General features: G+C 37.2%; 1 protein-coding gene across 2 annotated transcripts in view; it reads left to right on the top strand.

The window, feature by feature from the left end:
- Positions 1-11555: 11555 nt before the first annotated feature.
- The window catches only part of LOC131076996 (uncharacterized), a 31689-nt gene continuing 16893 nt past the window's right edge, over positions 11556-26351 (top strand). Inside the window, exons 1-2 of one of the 2 annotated variants that reach the window (XM_058014358.2) lie at positions 11556-12141; positions 18547-18650. In XM_058014358.2, the coding sequence (XP_057870341.2) occupies positions 11742-12141; positions 18547-18650 (504 nt within the window). In that variant the 5' untranslated portion in view covers positions 11556-11741. The remainder of the gene's footprint in view (positions 12142-18546; positions 18651-26351) is intronic. The other variant, XM_058014359.2, reaches the window with a different exon arrangement.

Raw genomic sequence — 26351 nt, 5'->3', positions numbered from 1 at the left:
GAGAAAAGTTGTAAAATCACTCTACAAGGTAGTTATGGACACCATAAGGGTTTAAATGGTTTTAGTGTGCCTATATAAGGACACTTCAAACATTGTAAATAGGTTGGCTTTGTATTAGCAAGAGGAAATTAATAAAATATGACTATTTTTCATGCTTTTTAAGCTTAATCTGCTGTAAAAGTCTGTACAGAGAAATATTTCTATACTATTATTTCATGGGAGTTTGTGTAATGGTTGTATGAAGATTTTTCATTCTTTGTGTTAGGGTTTTTATTGTGTTTTGGTTTATCAAAAAAAACTTTTAGTTTTTGCCAGTTCGCTGCCCTGAACTAGGGTTTTGAAGAAAATGGGTCGAAACACTTGGTCTCCATGGGTAACCAAGAAAAAATGAACCTTGGAGACCAAGTTCGACCTTTGTACATATTGTATTTTAAGTTTGTGCTGTCAGTTGTGATGGAAAAGGTGAATTTGAGCACTTATTAGGCAAGTTAAGTGAGTAACTTGGCTAATAGATTGAAATTATGAGCAAAATGTTGTTCTCAAAGTCTATTTGAGCTAACAACGTTGGAAAAAGGTCTGAACCTATACTAGAATTAATTTGAAGCAATTTGGAGCAACAAACTTTATCCATTTTGCATTATAAAGTGTCACTGTTTGTGAAGGGCAACAAACTCCCTGTTTTAGGAAATATTATGGTTTTTGGCACTAAGTTTTACTTTGGAACCTTCTATGTATGAATACCTCACTATATTTATTAAATGAAGAGTTAAATTGTTGTTTTAAGGATTGTTGACATTATGGTGTAGGTAGTTTTGAAGTTCTAACCCAATGGAATGCAGCCTAGACAGTGAAAACTCAGAAAAACAATGATTTTGACAGTGTTTTTGTTCTTTTTCAGTTTGCTTGCCAAGTGTTTGGCATAATGCTTGATTTTAAGTGGTAGGGAAGTCATTGGTATGTTGTGGCAGAGGTTTCCCAATAGTGTGGAGGCTTGAACCAAGCTTAGGAGTGAGTAACTATGGTGGAAGAACTAAAACCCTCACAAAAACCCTTGTTTTGAGGCTACAAAATAGGACAGTCATAAATTGACCTTCCCAAGACCTCTCTTGGCACTAATTCATGATTTTAGCCAAAAGGGTACTCAAAATTATTCACTTTTTTCAAATATTCCAAGTTGGGAGTGAGTAATGAGCAAAATAGTGTTTTAGGAGGGCTAAAAGGGGCTTATTCCCTGTAGCCTTGTTTTGAAGAAAATCAAGAACCCGATTGGTGCAAGGTTGAATGGTCTTGAAGAACCATTGGAAATCATTTTAAAACACTCAAGAAAGCCTCTTAACACCTTAGTGAGAGCAGTGGTACTATATTTGGGGTTTAGACCTATAAGAAGGGTTTGAGTAAGTCATGAGCAAGTGAGCTTGAACTAGGTCTTTGAGAATGAAACCAAAAGCAAGTCTTTAACTCCTTGTATAAACCTTTTGAAGAAGCTAAATCCTACCAAGAAACAACATAAACTATGTGTGGTGAGCCGGGGTGTCCATATGTTGAAATTGATGGGTTGAGGAATGAGAGCATGGTAGTTTGAGTTGAGCAAGTGTATGAACAAATGATGGGAAGAGCTCAAGGAGGAAGTTTTGGGTTGAGTGAAGCTTGTGAACATTGAAAGTGGGCCTTATCAAGAAAACCTAAACCTTTCCTCTCTCATTTGAAGGAGTCTCTTAACAAGAGGATTATATTTAGCTTTAATTAGTCCTCTTGTGGGTTTCTCCCTATCAAATTGGTATCAGAGAAAGCGAAAGGTCTAGGATATAGGGGTGAAGATGGAGTTAACAAAATCTAAGAAAGAGATAGTAGGTGCTTACAAGAAGTGGAAATAACTAATGTTTGGTGGAAAGAAGAAAAGAGAGGAAGAAGAGTTGAGGAAACAAAAAGTCGAAAGAATGAAGAGAGAAGAAGAAGAAAATAAACGAGATGAATTGAGAAGTTTAAGAAGGGATTTAGAAGCAAATGAAGCAAGATTGAGGGAGCTTAAAAGGGAACTGGAGAAAAGGAGAAAGGAAGATGTTAAAGAAGCAAATGGTGCAGCATTACACAATTGAAGTTTAGTGGAAGAAGTGACCCCATGTACCATAGAAGGTGAAGTTGAAGAGGTAGATAGTCCATTCAGTGACTTTGAGCAGTAGATGCATGCTGAAGTGAAGAGTGAGCAGCAAAGAGTTGAAGAGGAACCTTATATGGCAAAGGTTCTTGAGGATGAGCAATGGTTAGAGACCAATGTGGCTGAAGAACATGGTCTTTATCCTGATGATGGAGTTGTTGAGTAGATTGGGCATGAAGAAGACATGGTACAAGGGTCACATGCACTTGAGAAGCCTATTGACAAGCAGGATACATAGATAGTTGTTACTGATCATTATTTTGCTATAGAGGTCTACATGCATGAACACTATCAGATTGGTATTAGTCTTTACGAAGGTGTCATGACCTTTATGGGAGCAATGCTCTATACTAGGAAAATGCATGACACCAAACACGTCTATTGGTCCCCACAAATGAGCACTTCTCCTCACTTTGAGATGAAATTCATTAAGATTTCTCATATCTATTCATGGATTTGTTCTTGGACTGAGAGTTTGTTGGAATGGCAGTTGATGGTATCATCTACACCTTATGAGCAGCTATAGCTATGGTGGATGTTGATTTTTGAAGCAAGGCCTAGAGTGAAGATGAAGGAAGGAGCTTTTCATTTGGCCATGCATGATGAAGCCGAAGACAAGTATATGCCAAAGGTCAAGATAAAGCCTATATGTTTTGCAAGTATCATTTGTTTTGCAGGTATCATTTCCAAGAGGACTTGGAACTTTTTCAATTTGTGGGAGTATGGTGCAGGAGCACCTTCACAATTTTGGCTTGTTTGATCCTGATGGGATCAAGAATTGAATAAAGGACTATTGTAAGAGTCCAAGTGTGTGTTTTAGGTTTCATTATGGTTTAGGTTTATCTTAGAGTTGTTTAGATAATGTTACTCAAGATTTCTTTCCAGTTTTGGCCCATAGTGCCTTGTAAGCCAAAAATGGCATTATTGCATTTCATTGGGTTAGAACTTCAAAACTGCCTGCATCATAATTTCAACAATCCTTCAAACAACAATTTAACTCTGCATTTAATAAATATAGGGAGGTCTTCATACATAGAAGGTTTCAAAGTCAAACTTGGTGCCAAAAACCATAATATTTCCTAAAACAGGGAGTTTGCTGCCCTTCACAAACAGTGACACTTTATAATGCAAAATGGATAAAGTTTGGTGCTCCAACTTGCTTCTAATTACTTCTAGTATAGGTGTAGACCTTTGTCCAACGTTGTTAGCTCAAATAGACTTTGAGAACAACATTGATCACCTTCACAATTTTGGCTTGTTTGATCCTGATGGGATCAAGAATTGAATAAAGGACTATTGTAAGAGTAAAAGTGTGTGTTTTAGGTTTAATTATGGTTTAGGTTTATCTTAGAGTGGTTTAGATAATGTTACTCAAGTTTTCTTTCCAGTTTTGGCCCATAGTGCCTTGCAAGCCAAAAATGGCATTATAGTGAAAATGTGTTAAAAACCTTGTAACAAGCTTAGAAAGGAATTGGAGTAGGTCTATTTAATGATTTGACACCATCTCAAATGGTTAGGTGGAAGATATTTGTCTTGTAGGCCAAAAATGCACTAGAGTCAAAAATTGCCAATGTTGTCAAGCAACATTTTGACAAAAAGTGAGAAAAGTTGTAAAATCAGTCTACAAGGTAGTTATGGTCACCATAAGGGTTGAAATGGTTTGAGTGTGCCTATATAAGGACACTTCAAACATTGTAAATAGGTTGGCTTTGTATTAGCAAGATGAAATTAATAAAATATGACTGTTTTTCATGCTTTTTAAGCTTAATCTGCTGTAAAATTCCGTACGGAGCAATATATCCATACTATTCTTTCATGGGAGTTTGTGTAATGGTTGTATGAAGATTTTTTATTCTTTGTGTTAGGGTTTTTATTGTGTTTTGGTTTATCAAAAAAAATCTTTCAGTTTTTGCCAGTTCGCTGCCCTGAACTGGGGTTTTGAAGAAAATGGGTTGAAACACTTGGTCTCCATGGGTAACCAAGCAAAAATGAACCTTGGAGACCAAATTGGACCTTTTTAAATATTGTATTTTAAGTTTGTACTGTCAGTTGTGATGGAAAAGGTGAATTTGAGCACTTATTAGGCAAGTTAAGTGAGTAACTTGGCTAATAGATTGAAATTATGAACAAAATGTTGTTCTCAAAGTCTATTTGAGCTAACAACGTTGGAAAAAGGTCTGAACCTATACTAGAAGTAATTTGAAGCAATTTGGAGCACCAAACTTTATCCATTTTGCATTATAAAGTGTCACTATTTGTGAAGGGCAGCAAACTCCCTGTTTTAGGAAATATTATGGTTTTTGGCACTAAGTTTGACTTTGGAACCTTCTATGTATGAATACCTCACTATATTTATTAAATGAAGAGTTAAATTGTTGTTTGAAGGATTGTTGACATTATGGTGCAGGTAGTTTTGAAGTTCTAACCCAATGAAATGCAGCCTAGACAGTGAAAACTCAGAAAAACAATGATTTTGACAGTGTTTTTGTTCTTTTTCAGTTTGCTTGCCAAGTGTTTGGCATAATGCTTGATTGTTAGTGGTAGGGAAGTCATTGGTATGTTGTGGTAGAGGTTCCCCAACAGTGTGGAGGCTTGAACTAATCTTAGGAGTGAGTAACTATGGTGGAAGAACTAAAACCCTCACAAAAACCCCTGTTTTGAGGCTACAAAATAGGATAGTCATAAATTGACCTTCCCAAGACCTCTCTTGGCACTAATTAATTATTTTGGCCAAAAGGGTACTCAAAAATATTCTCCCTTTTCAAATATTCCAAGTTGGGAGTGAGTAATGAGCAAAATAGTGTTTTAGGAGGCTAAAAAGGGCTTATTCCTTGTAGCCTTGTTTTGAAGAAAATTAAGAACCTGATTGGTGCAAGGTTGAATGGTCTTGAAGAACCATTGGAAATAATTTAAAAACACTCAAGAAATCCTCTTAACACCTTAGTGAGAGCAGTGGTACTATATTTGGGGTTTAGACCTATAAGAAGGGTTTGAGTAAGTCATAAGAAAGTGAGCTTGAACTAGGTCTTTGAGAACAAAACCAAAAGCAAGTCTTTAAATCCTTGTATAAACCTTTTGAAGAAGCTAAATTCTACCAAGAAACATCATAAACTATGTGTGGTGAGCAGGGGTATCCATATGTTGAAATTGATGGGTTGAGGAATGAGAGCATGGTAGTTTGAGTTGAGCAAGTGTATGAACAAATGATGGGAAGAGCTCAAGGAGGAAGTTTTGGGTTGAGTGAAGCTTGTGAACATTGAAAGTGGGCCTTATCAAGAAAACCTAAACCTTTCCTCTCTCATTTGAAGGAGTCTCTTAACAAGAGGATTATATTTAGCTTTAATTGGTCCTCCTATGGGTTTCTCCCTATCACCAACTGGTCAATGTATTCTCCATAATGTATCTCCCCTTAATAAATCTAATCTGTGTGTGGACTAATGACATTAGGAAGAACATTTTTTAATCTCTTAGCGAGGAGTTTAGCAAAAATCTTGTAGGAGACATCAAGAAAAGTAATTGGCCTCTAATTTTGCTTTAATGTTGCTCTTATTCCCATCTCTTGGGAGAAACTTAATATTCCACCTATTGATTTCGTCACCCAAGGTGCCTTCCTTAATGACTTCACTATAAACTTCATACAAGTCATCAATAAGCCAAGTCAAATTTGCTTTATATAACTATGCAGGAATCCCATCTCCTCCAAGGGACTTACCATTTTTAAGGATATGATAGAACTGATTATCTTCTCATTCAATATTCCTTTTCCTACCTCTTTAGCCATAGCAAGGCTAAGCTTAGTGGGAATGATCTTCTTGTATAAACTCTGAGCCTGAAGGCATTTTATATTATTATCCTTGTAGTGAATAGAGATTTGTAAAAGGTATAAAAATATATTTTGATCTCCTCATTATCATGGCATTGTTGGTTCTCTACTTAGACAGGGGAAATAGCCTCCACACTCTTCTTTCCCCTCATAATGTTGAAAAATAATTTTGTACTTTTGTCTCCTTTAGGTAGAAAATTTACGTTAGCTCTTAATCTGGCTCCTTGGGCCCTTTTAGTCTAGAGCTTTATCAATCTATGTTGTAGATCTTTAAGGCTATATTTCAACTCAACATTTTGAGGGTCGAGTTGTAATTAAGACTTGATATTCAATAGCTCTTCTTGTGAGATGCACTCAATTTTCCTAGATCCCATAGCATTTCTTTTTCCAATGGTACTCAAAAGATTTCTGCAATTTTTTTGTTAGTGTATTCCAATATGCTCTATCTTTGTTCTTTTGATTTGAAGCCTTGGTTATTCTTCTTAATGTGAGGATTCCATCAAGACAATGTTGTTGCTTTAGGAGTTCAATATTGGGTTTATAGAGTCCTCCTCTCTTTTTGGCCATCTCCTAACCATTGTCCTTAAACATGATATTAGCTCTAAATGGATAGTACTTTCGGTTCTACCTTAGCACTATTGGCATTATAGTTATCATTGAAGCATAATACATCTCTTTGAGAAATAAAATTTTTCAAATTTTGCAATATAGTCTCTTCCCCACCCCTTGGTTATTACACCATGTATACCATATGCTCTTGCTTTCTTTTTGATTTCCTTCTAAGAGGTCAAATAACTTGAGCATTTTCTTCAATTTTTTCTAGAAGAACTTTTCATTCCCTTTCAAATTCCAAGTATTTCCTCCCTTCTTATCATCCTTTCTTTTAGTTATATTAAAATCTCCAACTATTATCCATGAAATTGTGGGAGAGAAGCCACCATCCATTGCCACAATGCAATCCTCTTCTTATAGTCATTCGATGCATACACAAAACAAATCCCAAAGTGGATATTGTTCTTCTAGAGTTAAATCCAAAAACATCTATTACAAGGAGAGCAATCGTAGTTCTTGATATATTTACTCTATTTATTAATTATTAGCACAACAATCCCCCCTTTTCCCTTTTTTATGACTTCTATGGAATGCCATTGCTCCCTTCTAGATAAAACTTAAATAATTGATTGACTAAAACCCCATAAACTTAAATTCTTGTAGCATGATGACATGTAGTTCTTTAGTTTGATTACAAAGAACTCCAATGATGTATTTTCCATCAGGGTATCCTAAACCCTGATATTCCAACTGACATAGTTAAACATATGGCACTAAGAAGGTGGGTTGGTTTTGCTACCCTTACATAGCTTGTGAAAATATTTAGGAAGTTTGATCTCCTTCCCTTTCTTACCCTCTTTCTTGGTACTATTTATTCTATTGACATTCATCCTCTTTCTTTTAAATTTATCATCTCCTCCTTGCTTCCCCCCTCCATTTTATTCTATTTTTATTACCAAAGGAGATGGAGGTAGAGCTATTCATATCTAAAATCATGCCATTACCTTCATTATCATAAAAACCTCTTTTTGGAATCAATTGAACATGTGGTATGCATTGGCACCGAGGTTGTTGTGTTCATGAAGTGGGAGCTTTTGTCAATGATGGCAAGGGTATTCCCTTGTTTAGCCTCCTTCTAAAGAAAATTATTTAATGTTTTCCCTTTGGGTTCTATTATTTTTGTAGTACAAGAAGGGTCTATGAGAGCATTTTTAATTCTTTGTCTAACTTTATTTACCTCTTTCAATTTGTCCAATACAAGTTCCTGGGCATTTTTCTTATGAGGAGCAATGGATCATCTCCCTATTAATAACTTGTTTGGGATTTGTTACTATACCTCGTATTCTCAATATATCCCCATTTACAAATGTTTTCTCTTCATCTTTTGGGGATGAGTTTTTGGTAGCTTCTTTAGCCTTAAAGCTTGAGTTGTCCACTTGGGATGAGTCCTTGATAGGAACTGTTTGATTCACGTTAGGGTTACCATTATTACGCTGACTAGGGAGCCCCTCATAAAAAATTTGAGAGACCATTTGGTTAAAAACTACATTAGGAGGGTTAAAGTTAACATTTCTCCTATAGTTTAAAATCTCAGGGCATTCCCTCTTATGTTGCCTGTCTGTTTTGCAAAGAAAACAAGATTTTAATCCTCCAAGTGCTTCAATGTCACATTTGAAAACTTGGTCTTCCATCAGGAATTTGATAACATTTGGGATTTGTGATCCCTTATTGAAAGAGAGTGAAATTCCAACATTTAGGTGTTGCAAAATAGTATAGGTTTCTTTAGTCTGAAGGGTTTCTCCAATTGGTTTAAGCAAATGGGGAGGAAATTTCTACACTTGCACCAAGACATTTTTAATATTAATCCATCTTGGCTTTGAACTGAACATTATTTCACTTTGTGTGACATTGGGTGTCCAGGATGTGATTTTAAACAAATAATTACCAACATTCTTGTATTTCTTTTCTAAAACCCTACCTTGCATATTAAGACTTTTGAAAAAAAAAAGACACTTGTATCATTCTACAAAATAAAACATGAATGCCAAGTTTTTCCCCCCAAACTATCTTTAACAAGCTGTCAAAAAACTTTTGGTCGGTAAGGCATTGTTATTCAAATAAGCAAAGAAAACAACTATATTTTTAATTCTTTTTTTTTTAGCATGAGAAGCATATCCTCATTATGATTAAGTCTCAAAACCCTCAATAGGAGAGGATCCTTACCTCTTTCAATTTGGATGCTATCATCTCCTTCTCCTTGACCTATGAGGGCCCCTAGACCATGTCCTCTAACTCCCATATTGAAGCCAACTTCTTTTGGCAAATCCTTAATTCCTTCTTCTTGCAAGGCCTCTTTAAAATTTTTACTGGCCTTAGTGCTTTCATTTTGATCAAATTGCAAGGTATTTTTAGGCCCAACATCCCCCCTTCCCTCATCCTGACCCTAATGTCCATATAGCTCGCTTTGAATGGTCAACACATTTGTGTAAGCAATCAATCATCTAGGGCAACTGGACTGCATGGGTAATCAACAATTTTTTTTTAAAATGACAAGAAGTAACCAAAACAACCATAAAACACAAAACTGATGTCAAAATCACTAAAAGAACCAAGCCCATTTACCAAGGAATGATTGAAATCCAATAAGAGGGGTGATAGCAGGCACATATCGAGAGATAGAACCCTATCATACACATAGATCCAGCCTCCAATTTTCCCTCGAGCCCCTTGATTTTTCTCTTTACCTTTATTATTACATATTATATTCTATAATAAAGATTATTAAATATAAATATAATATATCTCTATAGTATAAATTAAATTAATATGTACAAATCTAATAGCTTTATCTCCATCTCCATCTCTCTCTCTCTCTCTCATGTACACACACACCTTGTTTCTCCCTCCTCGTCTCTATCTTTATCTTCCTATCTCCCCCCCTCTCTCTCTCCCTTTATTACTTGTCTTTGTCACCTCCTTTGTCTCTCCTCCATGTCTCCTCTATCTCTATATTTCCATCTCCCTCTCCCTCTCTATCTTTATATCTTATTATCTCTCTATCTCCCTCTCTTGTTCAGTCTAGCTCTCCTTCCATCTCTATTTCTCTCTCCTTATAGTGCATCCCTCTCTCAACCTCTATAAATCATTTCCTATATCTTTAACTTTTTAGCTCTCCATCTTCCCCTTTATAATTGTCTCCCTCTTTCTATCTCTATTTTTGACTCTCCCTCTTCCTCTTTCATTCCATCTCTACAAATTTATCTATCTCAACCTATTTATCTTTCATGTGTTATATATGTGTGTGTGTGTGTGTGATGTGAGAGAAAAAAGATGACAAAGTTAAGTAATAGAGAAAGAGGTAAAGAGAGAGAAAGGGGGAGATGGATAGGGAGGGAGAGACAAGGAGTGTGCATACATATATGTATGCACACTCCTTGTCTCTCCCTCCCTTATATGTATGCACACTCCTTGTCTCTCCCTCCCTATCCATCTCCCCCTTTCTCTCTCTGTACCTCTTTCTCTATTACTTAACTTTGTCATCTTTTTTCTCTCACTCTTGCCCCTTTATGTCCATCTCTATATTTCTTTCTTCCACTCTCTATCTATATCTAATTATCTCCACTTCTCTCCATCTCTTAGTCACTCCATCTCTCATACTCTATATCTTTATCTCTCTATTTCTCTTTCTCGTCCTCTTGCTTCTCTCTCTATCCATATCTCTCTACCTCTATTTGCCCTTTTTTTCCTCCCTAAACCTCTCTATCTATTGAGTTGTCTTCCCCTCTCCCCCTCTCTCTCCCCCTCTCCCTTCCCTCCTCCCTATCTTTCTCTCACTCTTCTCTCTCTTTCAATCCATATTTTTTTGCACCTCTATCTCCATATATCTCTCCCTATATCTCTCCCTATCTACCTATCTCCATCTTTCACTCTATATATATCGAGCAATTTCTCTCCCCTTTATCTCTCTCCCTATCTCTCTCCCTCTTTCTTCCTCTTCACTCCCTCCTTTATCTATGTATCTCGTTCTCTCCCTCCTCCTCTCTCTCCCACCCTCTAAATATCTATCTCCCTTTCCCTTCCTCATATATCCCTCATCTCTCTATCTTTCCACATCTCTCTCTGTTGCTCCCTCCCTATCCCCCCATCGCCCCTTCCCTCTCTCTATCCCTCTATATGTCTCTCCCTCTATCTCTCCCTCTCTTCATGTCTATTTGTCTATATTCACTTATCTTTGTCTATTTCTTTATATATCTCTCTCCCTTTCTTCCTCTATATCTCCTTATATCTATATTTCTCGATCCCTTATCTCACCATCTACCTCTCTCTCTATTTCTCCCTCTCCCTCTCCTTGTCCCTCTCCCTATCTATTAATCTCCTCTATTTTCATCTCTATCCATATCTTCCTCTCTTATCCTCTATCTCTAAACATCTCTCCCTCTCATTATCTCTCTATCTCTCTCTAACCCTATATTTCTCACCTCTCCATCTCTCCATATATCACTTCCTATCTCCATTTTTATATTTCTATCTCCCCCTTCCTCTCATTCTATCTCTTTATGTCTTCCATCTCTATGTATTCCTCTCTTCTCTCTCTTTATCGACCCCTCTCTCTCCCACTCTTCCCCCCCCCCCTCTCTCTCTCTCCCTATTGGTAATGGAAATTGACTATCTTTCTAATTTAGAGGTTTTGATTTATCATACTCGAATCTCTATAAGTGGACAAATAGTTGATTTGTAGCTATCTTTTCTCCATTAAGACCATTTTTGCACAAACACCATCATTGCTGAACGACCTATCGATTGACTTCATGTAACACACATATATAAAACGATTTTTTTCATAATTGACCTTCCACATATTTCTGCTATCTCTCCCACATATTCATTGTACACCAAGATATGATTGCTAGTTTGAATTTCCGTTAAGTGTTCTTCCATATCATATCAGTCTAGTTTATAAAGGATGAAACCTGCAAATTAAAAATCAAATAAAAAAAACAAACTTTCCCCAAACACACCTAAGGATGGCGAATATCCCACCTCTATTGGGGTTCGTTACGTGGATGGACAATCGAGGTATGTGAGGTGGAGTGTATCCTAGGTAGAAAATATCCCCTTATAAAAAAACAGAGAAACCATAGAAGAGTATCTTTCAGAATCAGTGGCACGGCAACACAGCAGTGAGTACATTGATGCAGAGTTTCGCTCGAGATGGATTCCTGGTTTCAGAAGGCTCGGGATTTCGCACAGGAGGCAGCGAAAAAATCACAAGAACTCGCTAAAGAAGCTGCCAAATTCTCTCAAGAAATCGCCGCAGAAACGGCCAAAAAGTCCAAAGAAATTGCGGTGGAGGCCACGAAAAAAGCCGATCAGATCAAGACTGAAGCCTCCAAAAAGGCTGATCAGATCAAGACCGAGGCTTCCAAATTGAAGCCACTTTCCTTCGCTGGAGAAATTATCAATCCGGCAAGCCCCAAGAAATCTTTTGGCAACTCGCCCTCTCCTTCTCCGGACGATCTTGCAAAATACGGCGTCACTGATGAACTGAGAGAATTCGTTAGAGGACTCACTCTTGACACGTTCAAGGAATTTCCGATCGATAATTCTGCCCGTAAGTGTTTTATTTCGCCTGCTTTTTTCGTTTAACTATTTGAAAGTAGGGCTTCTTCCTGGATTTATGTCATGCTTTTTATTTTCTTCAGAGAAAAGATGACTACTATATGTCAGCATTTTTTTTTTCTGTTGATCTGCTAAATGCTACCATGGGAGTAGCTTCTTTTTCATTAATACACCCAAACAAGTTTACAAGGCTTGTATGACCAAACAATACTATTTTCCAATTAATTATTGTTACGAAAGACACAAAGGAAGCTTTAAGTTAGTTCCCGGAGACGCTTCTATAGCTAATCCGATAACAGGTCAGGGTGTTGGGATTGGAAATTTTTAAACTCCACGTTACATTTAAAGAGTTCTTCTCTGAATTTCCATAGGCAGTCCAAGAGTGCTTCGTTTCCGTTAACCTCTGCCCTATTGAATACTCCACCGAAGTCATGTATGGTCGTGCCTCTATCATAGTTTGAGATGTCTGCATAAACCAGTGGATGCCACTGTTCCTTAATAAAGCCACCTACTGCAAGTTTTCCAGACATTTTCCTGCTAAGCGCATCAATGTTTGTCATTAGAAACTTTGCTGAAAGGACATTGTCATGAACATGTTCTCCATTCACAATGTGAGTGCCAATTACCACCTCAAAGGCACTTTTTGCCCGAGGGATCATAATGTTGAACAGATGCTGGAAACTGTAATTTAGTACCCTAGATTAGTAATCAGATTTATGTCTTTTCATTATGCCCTAGTTTGTTAATCAGATTTGTAACATTTTAGTAAACCATAAATCAGTAAACTCAGAAATGAAGGAAGTAAACAAGAGACAAACACAAATACCCTGGGAAAACCTCCAAGGAGGAAAAACCCAGCATTAAGGACCCACAGGTCAGATTATATATTCTCCCTTAATAGCACAAATACAATACTTAGCTTCCCTTTCAGATCTGATCCCTTTTGTATGACAGATCTGCACTTCTAAGCTCTTCAAGTCTGCATCAAAACAGCCTATGTCCTCCTAGACAAGTTCGCACAATCCTAGACAAGTTCGCACAATCCTTGTGTAAATTCGCACCTTTTACTTGCAGAGCTAATTCGCTGAATGCATGAATGATTGAATTGTATTTGCAAGATGACTTTATTTATATGAGTCCTTAGCCTTTATTAATATCCAAGTCAGCCTCTTTCTTTTGGCACCAATTTAATTATTGTGGCGTGGAGTATTTAGGGAAGCGTGGAAGTATAGGGCTGGGCTCAATCTTGGGGGCACGTCACCCCTTTAGGATAGGGCCAAGTCCTAAATGAGTTCGGATGTTGCCTTAAGGCAATCTGAACTCATATTTACCTAGTTACAAACAACAGAAACGGAGGGGCAATGCCTGAATACTGTAGTCGTATCGTAAACCCACTATAAGCACACAGAATTCCATGATTTCATTGGTTTGCATAGTGATCAAGCCAAGAGATTTAAACTTAAAAGGGCTTAGAAGCCTAAATCTCTTCCATCGAGAAATATCACATGCTGCCTCCATCTGCAGCATCACGATAAACATCCAAAGCAGTACCTTCCGAGTACCCTCCAACCTTAATTCGTAGTACTATTCCTCCAATGAATTCTGTCCAGATCTTGCCAAATACTGCATTAATTTGACACTTTGGTGTCTTCATTCTACTCAACTTCGAGATTTGCCAAATGATCAGCTGCTCTCTTTGCCTCACGATAGATATGCATAACTGTGAAATCGTTCAACGAATCCAAGATCAGTTGAATAAGGTTTTGCCACTTCAACCATTTCAAATTCGCCGTAGACTTGCATCTTATCATGTTTATACATTGTATCGAGTACCCTTCAATATCTACGGTATGAATCCTCTTTTGTTTGGATAGATTGAGACCTTCGAATAAGGCTTGAAATTTGACTTCGTTATTTGTTCCAATAGGTAGGCTTTCAAAATAAATCCTAGATGAGATTCTCACCTTGTTTCTAATAATGCCACTTGAACTCACGGCCTTGGGATCTACTATTGAGGCCCCATTATAGTTTAATTTCAATCTAACACTAGGAGGGGCCAGCCAACAAGCAATGAGTCTTGGAGTATTAGCTTGGTGAGGCCTTAACTTAAAAAAACCCCTCGACCTGCTCTGATTCCATGTTATTATAAATCAATATCTACAATAGAGACAAACGGCTCTATTTATAAAAGATTACAAGACGATGTTTCTAAAAAGAAACAATTGTAAACAACAAAAAAAGAAACTTACCAAACCAACTAAGATGACCATTATAGAAACATTACAACAGATTTTTAATAGGACAACATTGTCAAATTAGAGTCACTCTAGGGCCAGGCTTCCATAAGCCTATTTTTAGTCCACACTAAAAAATAGGTTATCATCATTTTTGAGAAAAAGAACATATTCCATAATAAACTATTTTTAGTTGTGTCCTAGTATTTATAGCTTTTTTCTATTTTTGGCGTTCTCTATTTCTAGCTTGAAGTCTATCTTAGCATGCATGATACAAGAGCTTTCATGGGATAATTGCAATATTTTAAGTTTTTGTTGAACTAATAGTCACATGATATCAAATTAGAATTAGTGGACTATATAATGTGTAACAAATCTAGCAAATCATGCAAGGTCGTAGATAGATTATAAATGCAGTTAATGTATTTCATTTATTATCATGCAACACTGTAAACTGTATAAATAAGTGCCTTTTTGCACTCAGTATCAATCAATGGTAATTCTCATTTTGCAGTATGCTGAAATTGGTATTCATCAAGTATTCAGTGTCGTTAGTCCAAATTGTTTTAGTCATTCAGGGGGATTTAGTATGCGTACTTTGCTTATAAATTACCATCGAAGTGTTCATATGTTAATGTACCTTTTTGAGTTAAATATTACTTAACAATTATTGAAAGCTTTGCATTGCAGTAATTGTAGAGTCAGTCTCTTGTAGCTCTGAATGCAACAACCTTGTTTATCCCGTAATGTTTGGTATCAATTAATCCTTATGTGTACTTGTCGTGTTTAGTCTCTACAATTAATTGAACAGTGCATGAGTGTAGTTGTAGGGTTTGTTTTTAGTCAAAAAATAAAAAATCCTTTGCTTTGTGTTGAAAGAGCGTGTCAGCGTTCTACATCAGGCAAACCCCAAAAAGATACACATCTTTTGTTTAATTAGCACAAACACAAAATTACACCAAAAAAGACTGTAAAGTTTGTATATTGCTAGTACACATTGTTTATATTATGTTAAGTTTTACTTGTATAAATTTGTTCCCTTTTGTGTTGCACCAAAAGGTGTGGATTAAAATGCTAAACACACCTATGTGCTTAGGGCTTGATAGTGGCTTCTTAGCTCATATTGTCTCCCATGTTTGACATAGAACCCATGTTGGAGTATTCCAAACATTAATATAATTCACCATTAATTTTTGTGTATTAGATATTGATTGATAATATAAGTATGCACATGTTCTAGAAGAAATGCAAAATTGAAATCAATTTCATTAACATTATTCTAAACAAGAAATTTCAAATTGTAAGATTTGGCTATGAAGGTAGCCACCCAAGATCTAGAGGCCTAATGGAAAGCACAAGGATAAGAAATAAATAATATGACAAGAATAAACTGTATTTTCATCAATGATGCAATAGAATCAATCAATTGGAATGAATTGGATCGGATGAAAGTACATTGGAGACCCCTTGGTTAAATAAGCCAAGGTGAGACATAGGAGTGCATAAGATTATGACAAGTGTTGTAAGGGATTGGATGAAAGTACATTGGAGACCCCTTGGTTAAATAAGCCAAGGTGAGACATAGGAGTGCTTAAGATTATGACAAGTGTCGTAATCTTATGACACGAGAACAAAAAAGAATAACCTATTGTCCCACCTAAAGTGGAAAAGTAATAGTGTCATAACACCACTAAAGGTGGATCATCTAGGTGGAAAAGTGCAACCGCGAAAGGTGGATGTGATAATGTGATAACACCACCTAAAGTGGAGATTCTCCTAAAAGATCCTATATGGTCTGTATGTAATCTTAAGTGACATGTAATTAGGACCTAGGTGAAGAATAACCAAGGTACAACACCTTAATTACACCAACAACCCCCCTTAAGTGCAACTTAGGGATAATGTACACAAAAACTAACATTGCAAGATGGGTCTCGGCAATTAGGCCATGTTAGGTACCCATTTACAAATGCAATGCAATCTCTCACAAATGGAGAAAACCCAGTGGGACAAAACTCCTCCCCAAAAGAGAGATGAAAACACATTGCTCTAAATGATGAATGAAAAGAACAAAACTTCATGTGAGGAAAAAGTCCCTCCCATAAGAGAGAAGAAGAGAGACCATGAAGCCCCCCCTCAATGTAGAATATCCTGCAAAGATGGTCCATGGTGTCAACCAACATTCCTCCCCTTAGGAAGAAATCAGTCAATGTTGCACCAAGAATGTCAAATTTTGACAAAACTTGATACAAGTTGATGAAGAACTGATGATGAATCTTTCACTGCAACATGATAAAGATTAGGCGTGGAGACACCAGTATGAGCATCAATTGATACTCAAACTACATACATTCTCAACTGGAGACATGTACTAAGCCTCACATGATAGTTCATAATTATTGAATACATGAGGATTACATTAAATGAAACCTCAATGACAAGGTACAAAGAAGTGTGGTACTTTATTAGTGCATTTACAACATGACTCATACAAGAGATTACAACGATGACATGACAATGATGCAAATCTGGACACATGAAGATGATGCACCAAAGACATGCTCTGGAAGAAAACTGCTGAAAATGCCCTTCGATTGGGATGATGCCAAGAAAAAAGGAACAACTGCCCACCCTAGTTTTTGGTTGGAGGAATAGTCATTGCATTATAGGTGGACAATTTTTTTTTCCCCCAAATTTGCATATTTATTTGATATTTTGTTTTAAAAAAACTGAATTAAAAGCTTAATCAAAACATTTAAAAACTTTATTAAAATTTAATAAAGAAAAAATGAATTTCTCTATTTAAAAAAAAACATTATTAAAAATTTAACAAAGTTTAATACCAAAAAAATATAATAAAATAAATTTTTAAAGAAAAAATTATTAAAAGTTCTATTTTATTAAAAAAACTTTAATTAAAAAAATTAAAGAAAAAACTTTAATTAAAAACTTTATTTATTTTTTAAATATTTTTTTGATACCATGTAAGATTTGGCCTAATGGAAAACACAAGAACAAGAGATAAGTAATGACAAGAATAAATTGTATTCTCATCAATGATGCAATAGAATCAATCAATTGGATAGGATGAAAGTATATAGGAGACCCCTTGGTTAAATAGGCCAAGGTGAGACATAGGAGTGCATAAGATTATGACAAGTGTCTTAATCCTATGACAAGTGTCGTAATTTTATGACATGAGACAGAAAAGGATAACCTATCATCCCACCTAAAGTGGAAAAGTGATAGTGTGATAACACCACCTAAGGTGGATCACCCACCTAAGGTGGAAAAGTACAACCATGAAAGGTGGATGTGATAATGTGATAACATGTTTACACCACCTAAAGTGGAAATGCTCCTAAAAGCTCCTATGTAGTCCCTAAGTAAGCTTAAGTGATATGTAATTAGGATCTAGGTGAAAAATAACCAAGGTACAACACCTTAATTACACCAACAAAAATCATATATTGATAGGTTATAATTCAACATTAAGTTGAAAGTGGGGTTGTTCTCAAATTACTTTCAAATACAAATTGAGAATTGGCCATACTCAATTTAGTCTAATAAAGATCTATTCAAAGTCATAACAAAATTTTCTTTTTGTATCTACTTTTTCCCCCTTGCATGCAACCATACCATCACAGCCTTTGTATTTACGCTTTTCATGAAATTGATGCAAGGCCATTGGAGTTGACTCTGTGTACTGCTGATTTGAAATCATCTCTGAATGCAATTTAGTAATTTTATCTTTGGATTATTAAATATCCAGGTTGTGGTCTGGATTCAGGGTTGTTGATTCTAATGCATATAATTTTTTAAGATAAATAGAAAGACAGCTTGATCTTATTATGAAGTATTAGATTGTACCTGGTATGCATTGTGTTTAATTCTTTATGTGATAGATTTGTAGAAGAAATATACTAGATGATTGTTTGGTTGAACTTTTTGAGGACTTTCATCAATGCTTAGGTACTCTTCAGAGCAGTTAAGGGTACCTTTCTCTGAAATTGAACTGCTTAGTATGGTGAGGTATTCCTGTTTAAATAACCCTAGTTAAATCAACAATCATTGACTTCCTATTCAAACTTTCTGATTCCAAAGGTTTTTGTTGGATGCTTTCGAGACTATCAAATTGATATATATTTTTTTTCATTTGTCAGTTGAAAGAAATCAATCACAAGAAGCTTCCCCATCATCCAATGTTCGTCAAGATTTGACAGCATGGCAGGAGAGGCATGCAGTGATTGTCTTATCAGTCGTTCCAGTAAGTGGTTATCATGTTTGGATTAGAAAGGAGGTGTTGTTTTGCTTTCTCCATTGTATTTCTATTTGGAGTCCATATTTTTCTTGTTGCCACTACAGGTCTGTCTCTAGTGGTTAGTAATTAATACATTAGTTTGTTTAGCATTGAAGATGCATGTTACTTAAACTTATTGCCTTCATAAATTGTTTCAATTTGATTTAAATTGTTAATATTGCCATGGTTGAAAATTTGATCACTCTTCCTTCTACATTTAGTTATATAAATGAATCAAAAAGCTGAAAAAGACATCAGACACTTTTTTGAAGAACGACTGGAAGGCTCTCACATTTGTTGCATTCTGAGGAGTTTTTTCTTTCCATTTTAGGAAGACTACAGCTGCTAGTCTCAATTCGAAACTGTCTTTCACTTCAAGTATAAAACTAAAACTCACTCAGACTGCCCCCTTTTTCAACTTTAAATTTGTTGTATATTATGCCGAGAGGCATCTACAATGACATACAAATATCTGCAATCAAAAATTTTGAATAAATTTGACGTGTAGATGACAGGTAAATGCATGGATGTTTCAGTTTCTCTATAAGTATTATTTTATTACTCTGAAAAAAATAGAATCATTGCCACTTGTCTCTAAGTATATGAAACTGTGCAGCATTATTCAGCTCCATGTCCTTCTTGACAACTAATAAACATGTAAGACAATTATGCGATATGTCTCGGCATTATTTTACGTATATTTTTTTAGAGTATAGGTGTACTAGTAATAGTATTAGAGATATCAAGAGTCTTGTAGGTGATCTAAGTTCCATGCACTGTGCTTGGCAGGATTATAAAGCTGGGAAATTGGTTGCTGGTTTTGACCTGGTGCAGAAAAAATTGATAAGGGGGCTTTTCTAAGACTTCTGTTAGAACCTGAAATATTGAATACTATGCCAAACAATCCAGAGCGTAGCCTCTGTTATCAACTTTTATGAGTTCAAATTTATTTTAAGTGATAACGTACACTTTCAGTTGTATTTGAGAAAATAGTATTTGCACAGATCAGAACTAAGTGCTTACTTTTATCTACCTAATAGGAACAATAGTAAACAATTTTACAAAGAATACTGGAGCAGGTAGAACTAACTTCATAACCTACTTAAGGGACTTTAGCAATAAAGTAATTTTCTGTTCCATCTTATTATATACTAATCTCCTCACAGAAACAAAGGACATAAGAAATATCTGATTTGGCTTCCCTTATATTTTAAATTAGGGGCCTGGCTTGGTTTGTTCAAACTTCAGACAAGGGTGCAAGGAAATAATATGTTGACCACGGGAAAATTTATAACATTCATGCTCTTCAAAATTATGCAACTGTCAACTCCCAGTGAAAGTTGTACGCATAAAACACCATCTCCTACATAGGTTGATAGTTGATAGGGATGCCAATTTTACTTTGCATCGTGCTAAAACACAGAAATAAAGGCAACCAAATGGAATGAAATCATTTGCTGGACAATAAAACAAAAGGTCAGAAAATATAACTGGCTTAGGTTTCCCTACTTGTATCCCAATGCAGATCATCAACATCATATGCATACCAAGTTAAAGATTTTATGTACAGTGAGATTAGATAACAATCTGGAACAATTTCAAAAACAGCTAGGAAAGTACTCAGTCAAGCAAGCAGACACACACCTATAGAACTGTAGACTCTTGTCACAGATATACCAGCATTACACTGCCCAATGCTGTTATGGAATGGAAATCTTCCATGTTCCTATATAACAATCAGTATAATGGGCAGACTTATGATTACCCTCTCATTCCTATAACGATCGTTTTAATGGAGAGACTTGGGATTATCCCCTTCATCTTGTAGTCTCCTAAAATAGCAGCTCCTAGCCAAAATTGGAGTCCGAGTCCGAGTCATTGCCACTGTAAGGGGCTGCCTCAAGCAATGGAACCGCTGGTTTGCTGAAGGTTGGACCATGGAAATTGACAAATGCAAGCCATTCTGTGTGAAGTAAAGAAGATTCCTTTTAGAATACTGTAATGTCCCCTTCTCCACAGTGATTAGTTATGTTGGCCGTTAGCCTAGTTCGGAGGCCCGTAGGCTAGTCGGGGGCATAAATTAGGGTTTCCTATTTTCTAGGAGGATTCTTTGGTGTTTTCAGGGGTTATATGTGGGAGTTTGATAGTTTGGATTCTGGATTCTTTCTGGGTTTTCAGAGAGCTTCATGATGGTTCAACATGCATCTGCATAAGGTGACTTTTTCTAGACTTACTATTTTTAGTAAGTACGACGATTGCTCAGAATGTGGTTAAAATCACTTTGGAAACACTTACTATTTTTAGCAGTATGCTATTTTTAGTAAGTACTATTTTTAGCAGGATGTCAACAGGCTTGTTCAGATGGCTATTTCCGCCAGGTCAGTTTGAGGAGTTGGTCTTCCCTCATTTTTTGGTGCTATTCTTGGCAAGGGTTCCTCAGCTCAGTTCAGTGACTATTTCTGGCAGGGCAATTCTCTCAGCTTGTTTCCCCATATCCTTGGAGCTTGTTTTGGCAGGTTCAGTATTTGATGAAAAATGGTGTTTTAAATTAAATTATAAAAGGCAAAGGTTGGACGATTTATTTAAAAGGGGTTGCTTAAGTTATATTGATATATAAGTCATTTCCTTAATTATATATTGGGTGATTTATTGTTGAGGAAAAATACTTTATAAAGTGAAATATTAATACGGCAAGATGGACGCCTTATGGAGAAATAAGTTAATTTTATAATATATTTCACTTATCTACCTTGGATGCCACATTATGATTTTATTGTCATTTTTATAAAGAATATTTGCTCCTATGAGAAGGTCGATTTGGAGAAAGGAGAAATGAAATATAATGTCAAAATAATGTGAAGTGAATGTGCATTTGGATTTGGCGTGCATTTGGAGGGATTGTGAATTTGAATTTGAGCCCTCAAAATCTATAAATGAGAGTGTTGGGCTTCTCATTTGGTATGAATTGAATTTGCATCGTTATGCTGCCGAATTGGCGATTGAAAAATTTGAGCTTCGAAGTGTGGCTTCCTAAAGTCTCAGTTTCGTACTTGCAAGATAGTACCTAGCCGTGTTCATGTATTCCCAGTGCTGTTGGTGAGTGAGTTGCAGATTGTGGAGTGTTTTGATTGAGATTGGAGTGTTTTCTGGTTGCTGGTCGCGGGACTGCTGAAAGTGTATTTTGCTCGCACCTCTTGGCTAGGCGATTCCATCATTCTGGGTACCGGCTCATCCTTCCTTCCTACCACTGGCGATGCATATTGTAAGTTTTTAGCATCTTATTTTGAGTGTGGATTTTTATATTGCAAATCGAACTTCCTAGGTTAGGCATTGGGTTTTGTGAATGCATTGGGAAGCATGCAAAATAAATATGGGTGTTTCGATGGCTTTCCTTGGGTTTGTTCTCATTGTGGCGAGTATAGCAATTGTTTAGAACAAATTTTGGGTGAATTGGGTGAGTAATGAGGGAGTTATGAGCGTTTTAGTGAATCCACAGGCTGCTGGTTTTGCAATTCCAGCCTGCAGATTTTTGATGTTAGCAGAAATTTCATGTTCTTAATTGGATGTTCAGCATTACTCTCTTCTCACATTATCTTGATTATTGTAAGGTTAAGTAGTAGTACTACTAACCAATTCTACCTTGTAAATCTCACCCCGTTGAAAAGCGGAAGAGGCTGGCTTGCCACCTATTTTCAAGTAAATTGTAATTCAGTCCTCCCACTGCATAAGTGGTCGAGTAATGTCTGATTGTGATGGTCCTCCCGCTGCATAAGCGATTGAGTTGAGTTTGTTTTGTAATTTCAGCCCTCCTGTTGAAATATTGCGGTCGAGTGATTTGTGCCTTGTGTGTTTCTCTTGGTTGGTTGACCGCCAAGTTTCTTGCATTCCTGCTGGATAAGCGGAAGGGGCTGGCTTGTCGCCCAGTATTGTATTTCATTTCATCTTTTAGGAGTTTGAGATCTAACGATCCCCTATTCACCATATGCTCTCACCTTCCCACATTGGGTACTTGGTGATCAGAAAGTGGAAGGGTTGCAATCTTCAGCAAGTTTTCAGTTTATGCTTTCTAACCTTAATGAGTTATTTGTTGTGGATGATTGTTATTGGCTTAAAAACAAAAAAAAAATAACTGGGATATTACAAATACATATTTCAAAGGGCCTTCATGAGCCCTTATTTTACCTCTTTAACATTGGAGGCACTCTTTCAGGCTTAGCGACATACCATCTAGGCTTTAGAGCATAGGCTGCCATATGATGATGAGTGTTCATAGTGTTCAATTGTTGCATCACAATGGGCCTAAGATACTCCTCATAAAATCCTGAAGTACGGTCCCTACTATAAATGACTTACTTCATTTGTTGAGGCATGCTCTAAAAGGTCTCATAAATCTCTCCAAGGCTAGGAGAGTCCGTATCGACATATTTTATGATTTTCAATGAAGGAGCAAACATCTCTATAAGTGCAAACAAATTACAAAAAATTAAAATCTAAAAAAAGATTAAGAATTTCTGACTTAATGATAGAGTGAATGGTATTACAAAGAATGTAAATAATATACAAGTTAGAAACACTAATAAATTAAGTTTTAAAAATTTAATTATAAAACCAGCAATTTTCTTATTTCATTATGACATCCAATCATCATCAAGGATTTTTTGTTTCACACTTTCTTCCTTTAAGTGTGCTTGCCTTTGACGGTCCATTTATCCCACTTTAAAGTATCCATGACTAATTGTAAAGCCTCTTGGACCTCAAGCATCTTCTCTAACAAAATGAAACCTTGAATAAAGCAATTGAACTGTGATGGTTTGTAAATGAATATCTGCACGTTCTCTAGTCAACATCACTGCATTCACCCAATCTATCTTCCCAATGTTCTTAAATGTATGGTTCTATGTATGGACAGAACATGGGGTCCAAAAAATGTGCATGTAAATACCCTTCACCATTTAGTCAGCTTACATACATGGGCTGAATTAGTCACCACTTGTACAACATTAGATGCTCCAACCTTTATTAGGGCTTTCTTCAAAATTTGAAATTGGAAGTTTGTATCCTTCCTCTTTCTTTAACAATCAATAGCTCTAAGAAAATAAGAGTCAGTTGAACTTGTGACAATACTTTTGATGAATGGCCAATGTTTGATATCAGTCTGCCCATCAATGGTTATGGAGCATTCATCCCTTATCCAAGTTTGTCTCATTTCATCCATCACATACTCACCTTAGAATATTTTCTATTAAGGAGGGTGGTGCGTAGCTTATGTTCTTTGGGTGGGACAAATGAGGGACCAAGAGCTATCACATCTTTGAACATTTGTTTAAAATAGGGAGATTGTGCCACATGAAATGTTATGGCATTAACTTACAAAGACATAGCAATGGAAGACTCAACCACCTCTTGTAATTGTATGTTAAACATATTTGCAATGCTTGTAGTTCTTTCTTTCTTTTAGTATAGCTGCTTCTATATTCTTTGAAATGTCAAACATAGTAGAAGTAGGAATCCCTCTTCCTTGAATTCCAACATTTGAAGTCTTTATAGGCAATGACTCACTAGTTTGTATACTCTCCAATGGAATTCCCTTCTTTAATACCTCCCCCTCCATATGTAATGTAGTTGTTTTAGCCTTCTTAGTTGGAGTTATAGTCTCACAACTTTTTACCTCTCGTCCACATATTCGCAAAATATGACAATAAACTCTAGTATAGCTGCTTCTATATTCTTTGTTGCACAACTACCCCCTAAATTTTTTTTCTTATCTTTGTCTATTCATGATGCAAATTCTAAGAGATTTTTTTTGGGGTTAAATGGGCCTTTTGCATAGTTTTTGTGGAGTTCAAAAGGGCATTCAAATGGGTTAGTTGAACTTGCGTTTGTTGCATTTGAAATTCACTCTATTCACTCTCACTGTTTTCCCCCTGAGGGGTGTGTGTGCATTCGGTGCATAATAGTACAAAAATGTAGGAAAGGAAATAGTATACAACAATGCAAGTAAACAAAAGAACTCATATGTCTGTATTCATTAATGCCAAATGGCAGTACATTCAAACATAGCTTTCTTCGACAATATCTCCACACTGAAATAGGAAACCAAGTACATATATATAGGTGTTGGTGCAGGTTGTTCGGTGCCAACTATTGACAACCGTCACGTAACCGCTGACCCTTAACACACGTAACATTCTAATTACATTATGACATAATTACCCGATAACATCATCACCCCCCAAAAAGAAGGTCGTCTCTTCACGACGTACAAACAAAATGGGAAATGACACTAAGACCAAACATGAAAATCAAAGCTGAGGGGGTATATAGGGTGTCCCTGATGAAGAAGGGGCCGGTGGTGGTGGTGCTGCCAACTGCTCCCTCAGCTGGTGAACCTGTTGTGTCCTATGTTGGAGATCTCGCTCAGCTACCAACTGCCTCTCCCTGGATCGTTTCACCATAAAAACTGCTTCCATAAGCTCCTTCTTCTTCCCATCCAACTCCTCTATGGTAGATGTGAGACGGGTCTCAAGGGCTGCCCGTTTTGCTACCTCGTGTGCACGCCCTGCCGTCTCCTGGGCCAATTCTGCCTTGGCACGAGCCAACTCCTCCTCTAGGCTGTTCGCTCGGGCCCTCTGCTATGCCAACTCCATCTCCATCGTATGCAGGCGAGTGGCTAGCTCCTCTCGAGTTGTGATGGCCGCCACCTGCTTTGACTCTGCTGTCGAGGCACCATGCTAGGTACGTTTGAGCTGGTAGTACTCGTCTTGGAAGGCTTGCTCTACCCATTGTAGCAGCAAGTGTACTCCACTAACCCCAACTGTCTCCTCACTCCTCCAATCCGCCAACATCTCGAGAGTTTCCACAACAGGCCAACCCCTGGCCTCAAAACATCTCCCAAACTCCTCAGCACACCTTTCGGTGGCAAAGGCGAGGAGTCCCTCAACGGCAGACTGCCCGACGGTCCGCTCTTGAACAGAGGCTGCCAATCTTCGTGCGTTGGCCTCAACCTGTGCTGCCATCCTCTGCGCACTGGCTCCCATCTCTGCCAAGAGTATCTCTATGCCCTCTGGCTGGCTCTCGGTAGTGACCTGCTCCTATTGCTGCATCTCGGTCATCTCCTCTTCAAACCCAACGGTGTCGTGCAAGAAGTCCATCACCAACTCGTGTTGTCTCGCTTCCTGATGAGAACTACCCTCATCGAGGTCCACAATCTCAGGAAAAGGATGTGGCTGGGGTGAGGCAGGCGGGGGTCCCAATGGTGTCATAGGAGGCATCTCAGAGCGACCCAACCACACATCCATGGTGGCATCATCATCTCCGGTCATCGTGCTCTTTGTTGTCGTGAGCTCCGTATGTATCGGTTCCCTCCGTATGGTAGACCCAATGCAAGGAGGTTCGCTGGGAACTAATGACACTGCTGGAACCTCCTCTGTCGGAACTGTTGTGGCCCTAGAGGGTGTAGGCAATGAAGGTCTTGGTCTCAACTGCCCAAATCTTGGGATGGGTATGACTGGTATGGCTCCCACCATTACCCCGAAGTCTGGAGAGGTGTCAATCCTCCATCCTGAGTCAATACTACTGGTGCATACACTAGTCGACCTACTCTCGTAGGTCGCACTCCACCCGCTAGTAATCCACGGATTCCTCTCGTCACATGCCCAAAAGACACTG

Source organism: Cryptomeria japonica, chromosome 6, assembly GCF_030272615.1.
Source record: "Cryptomeria japonica chromosome 6, Sugi_1.0, whole genome shotgun sequence".
NCBI lineage: Eukaryota > Viridiplantae > Streptophyta > Pinopsida > Cupressales > Cupressaceae > Cryptomeria > Cryptomeria japonica.
This window is presented reverse-complemented; position numbering and strand designations above follow the sequence as displayed.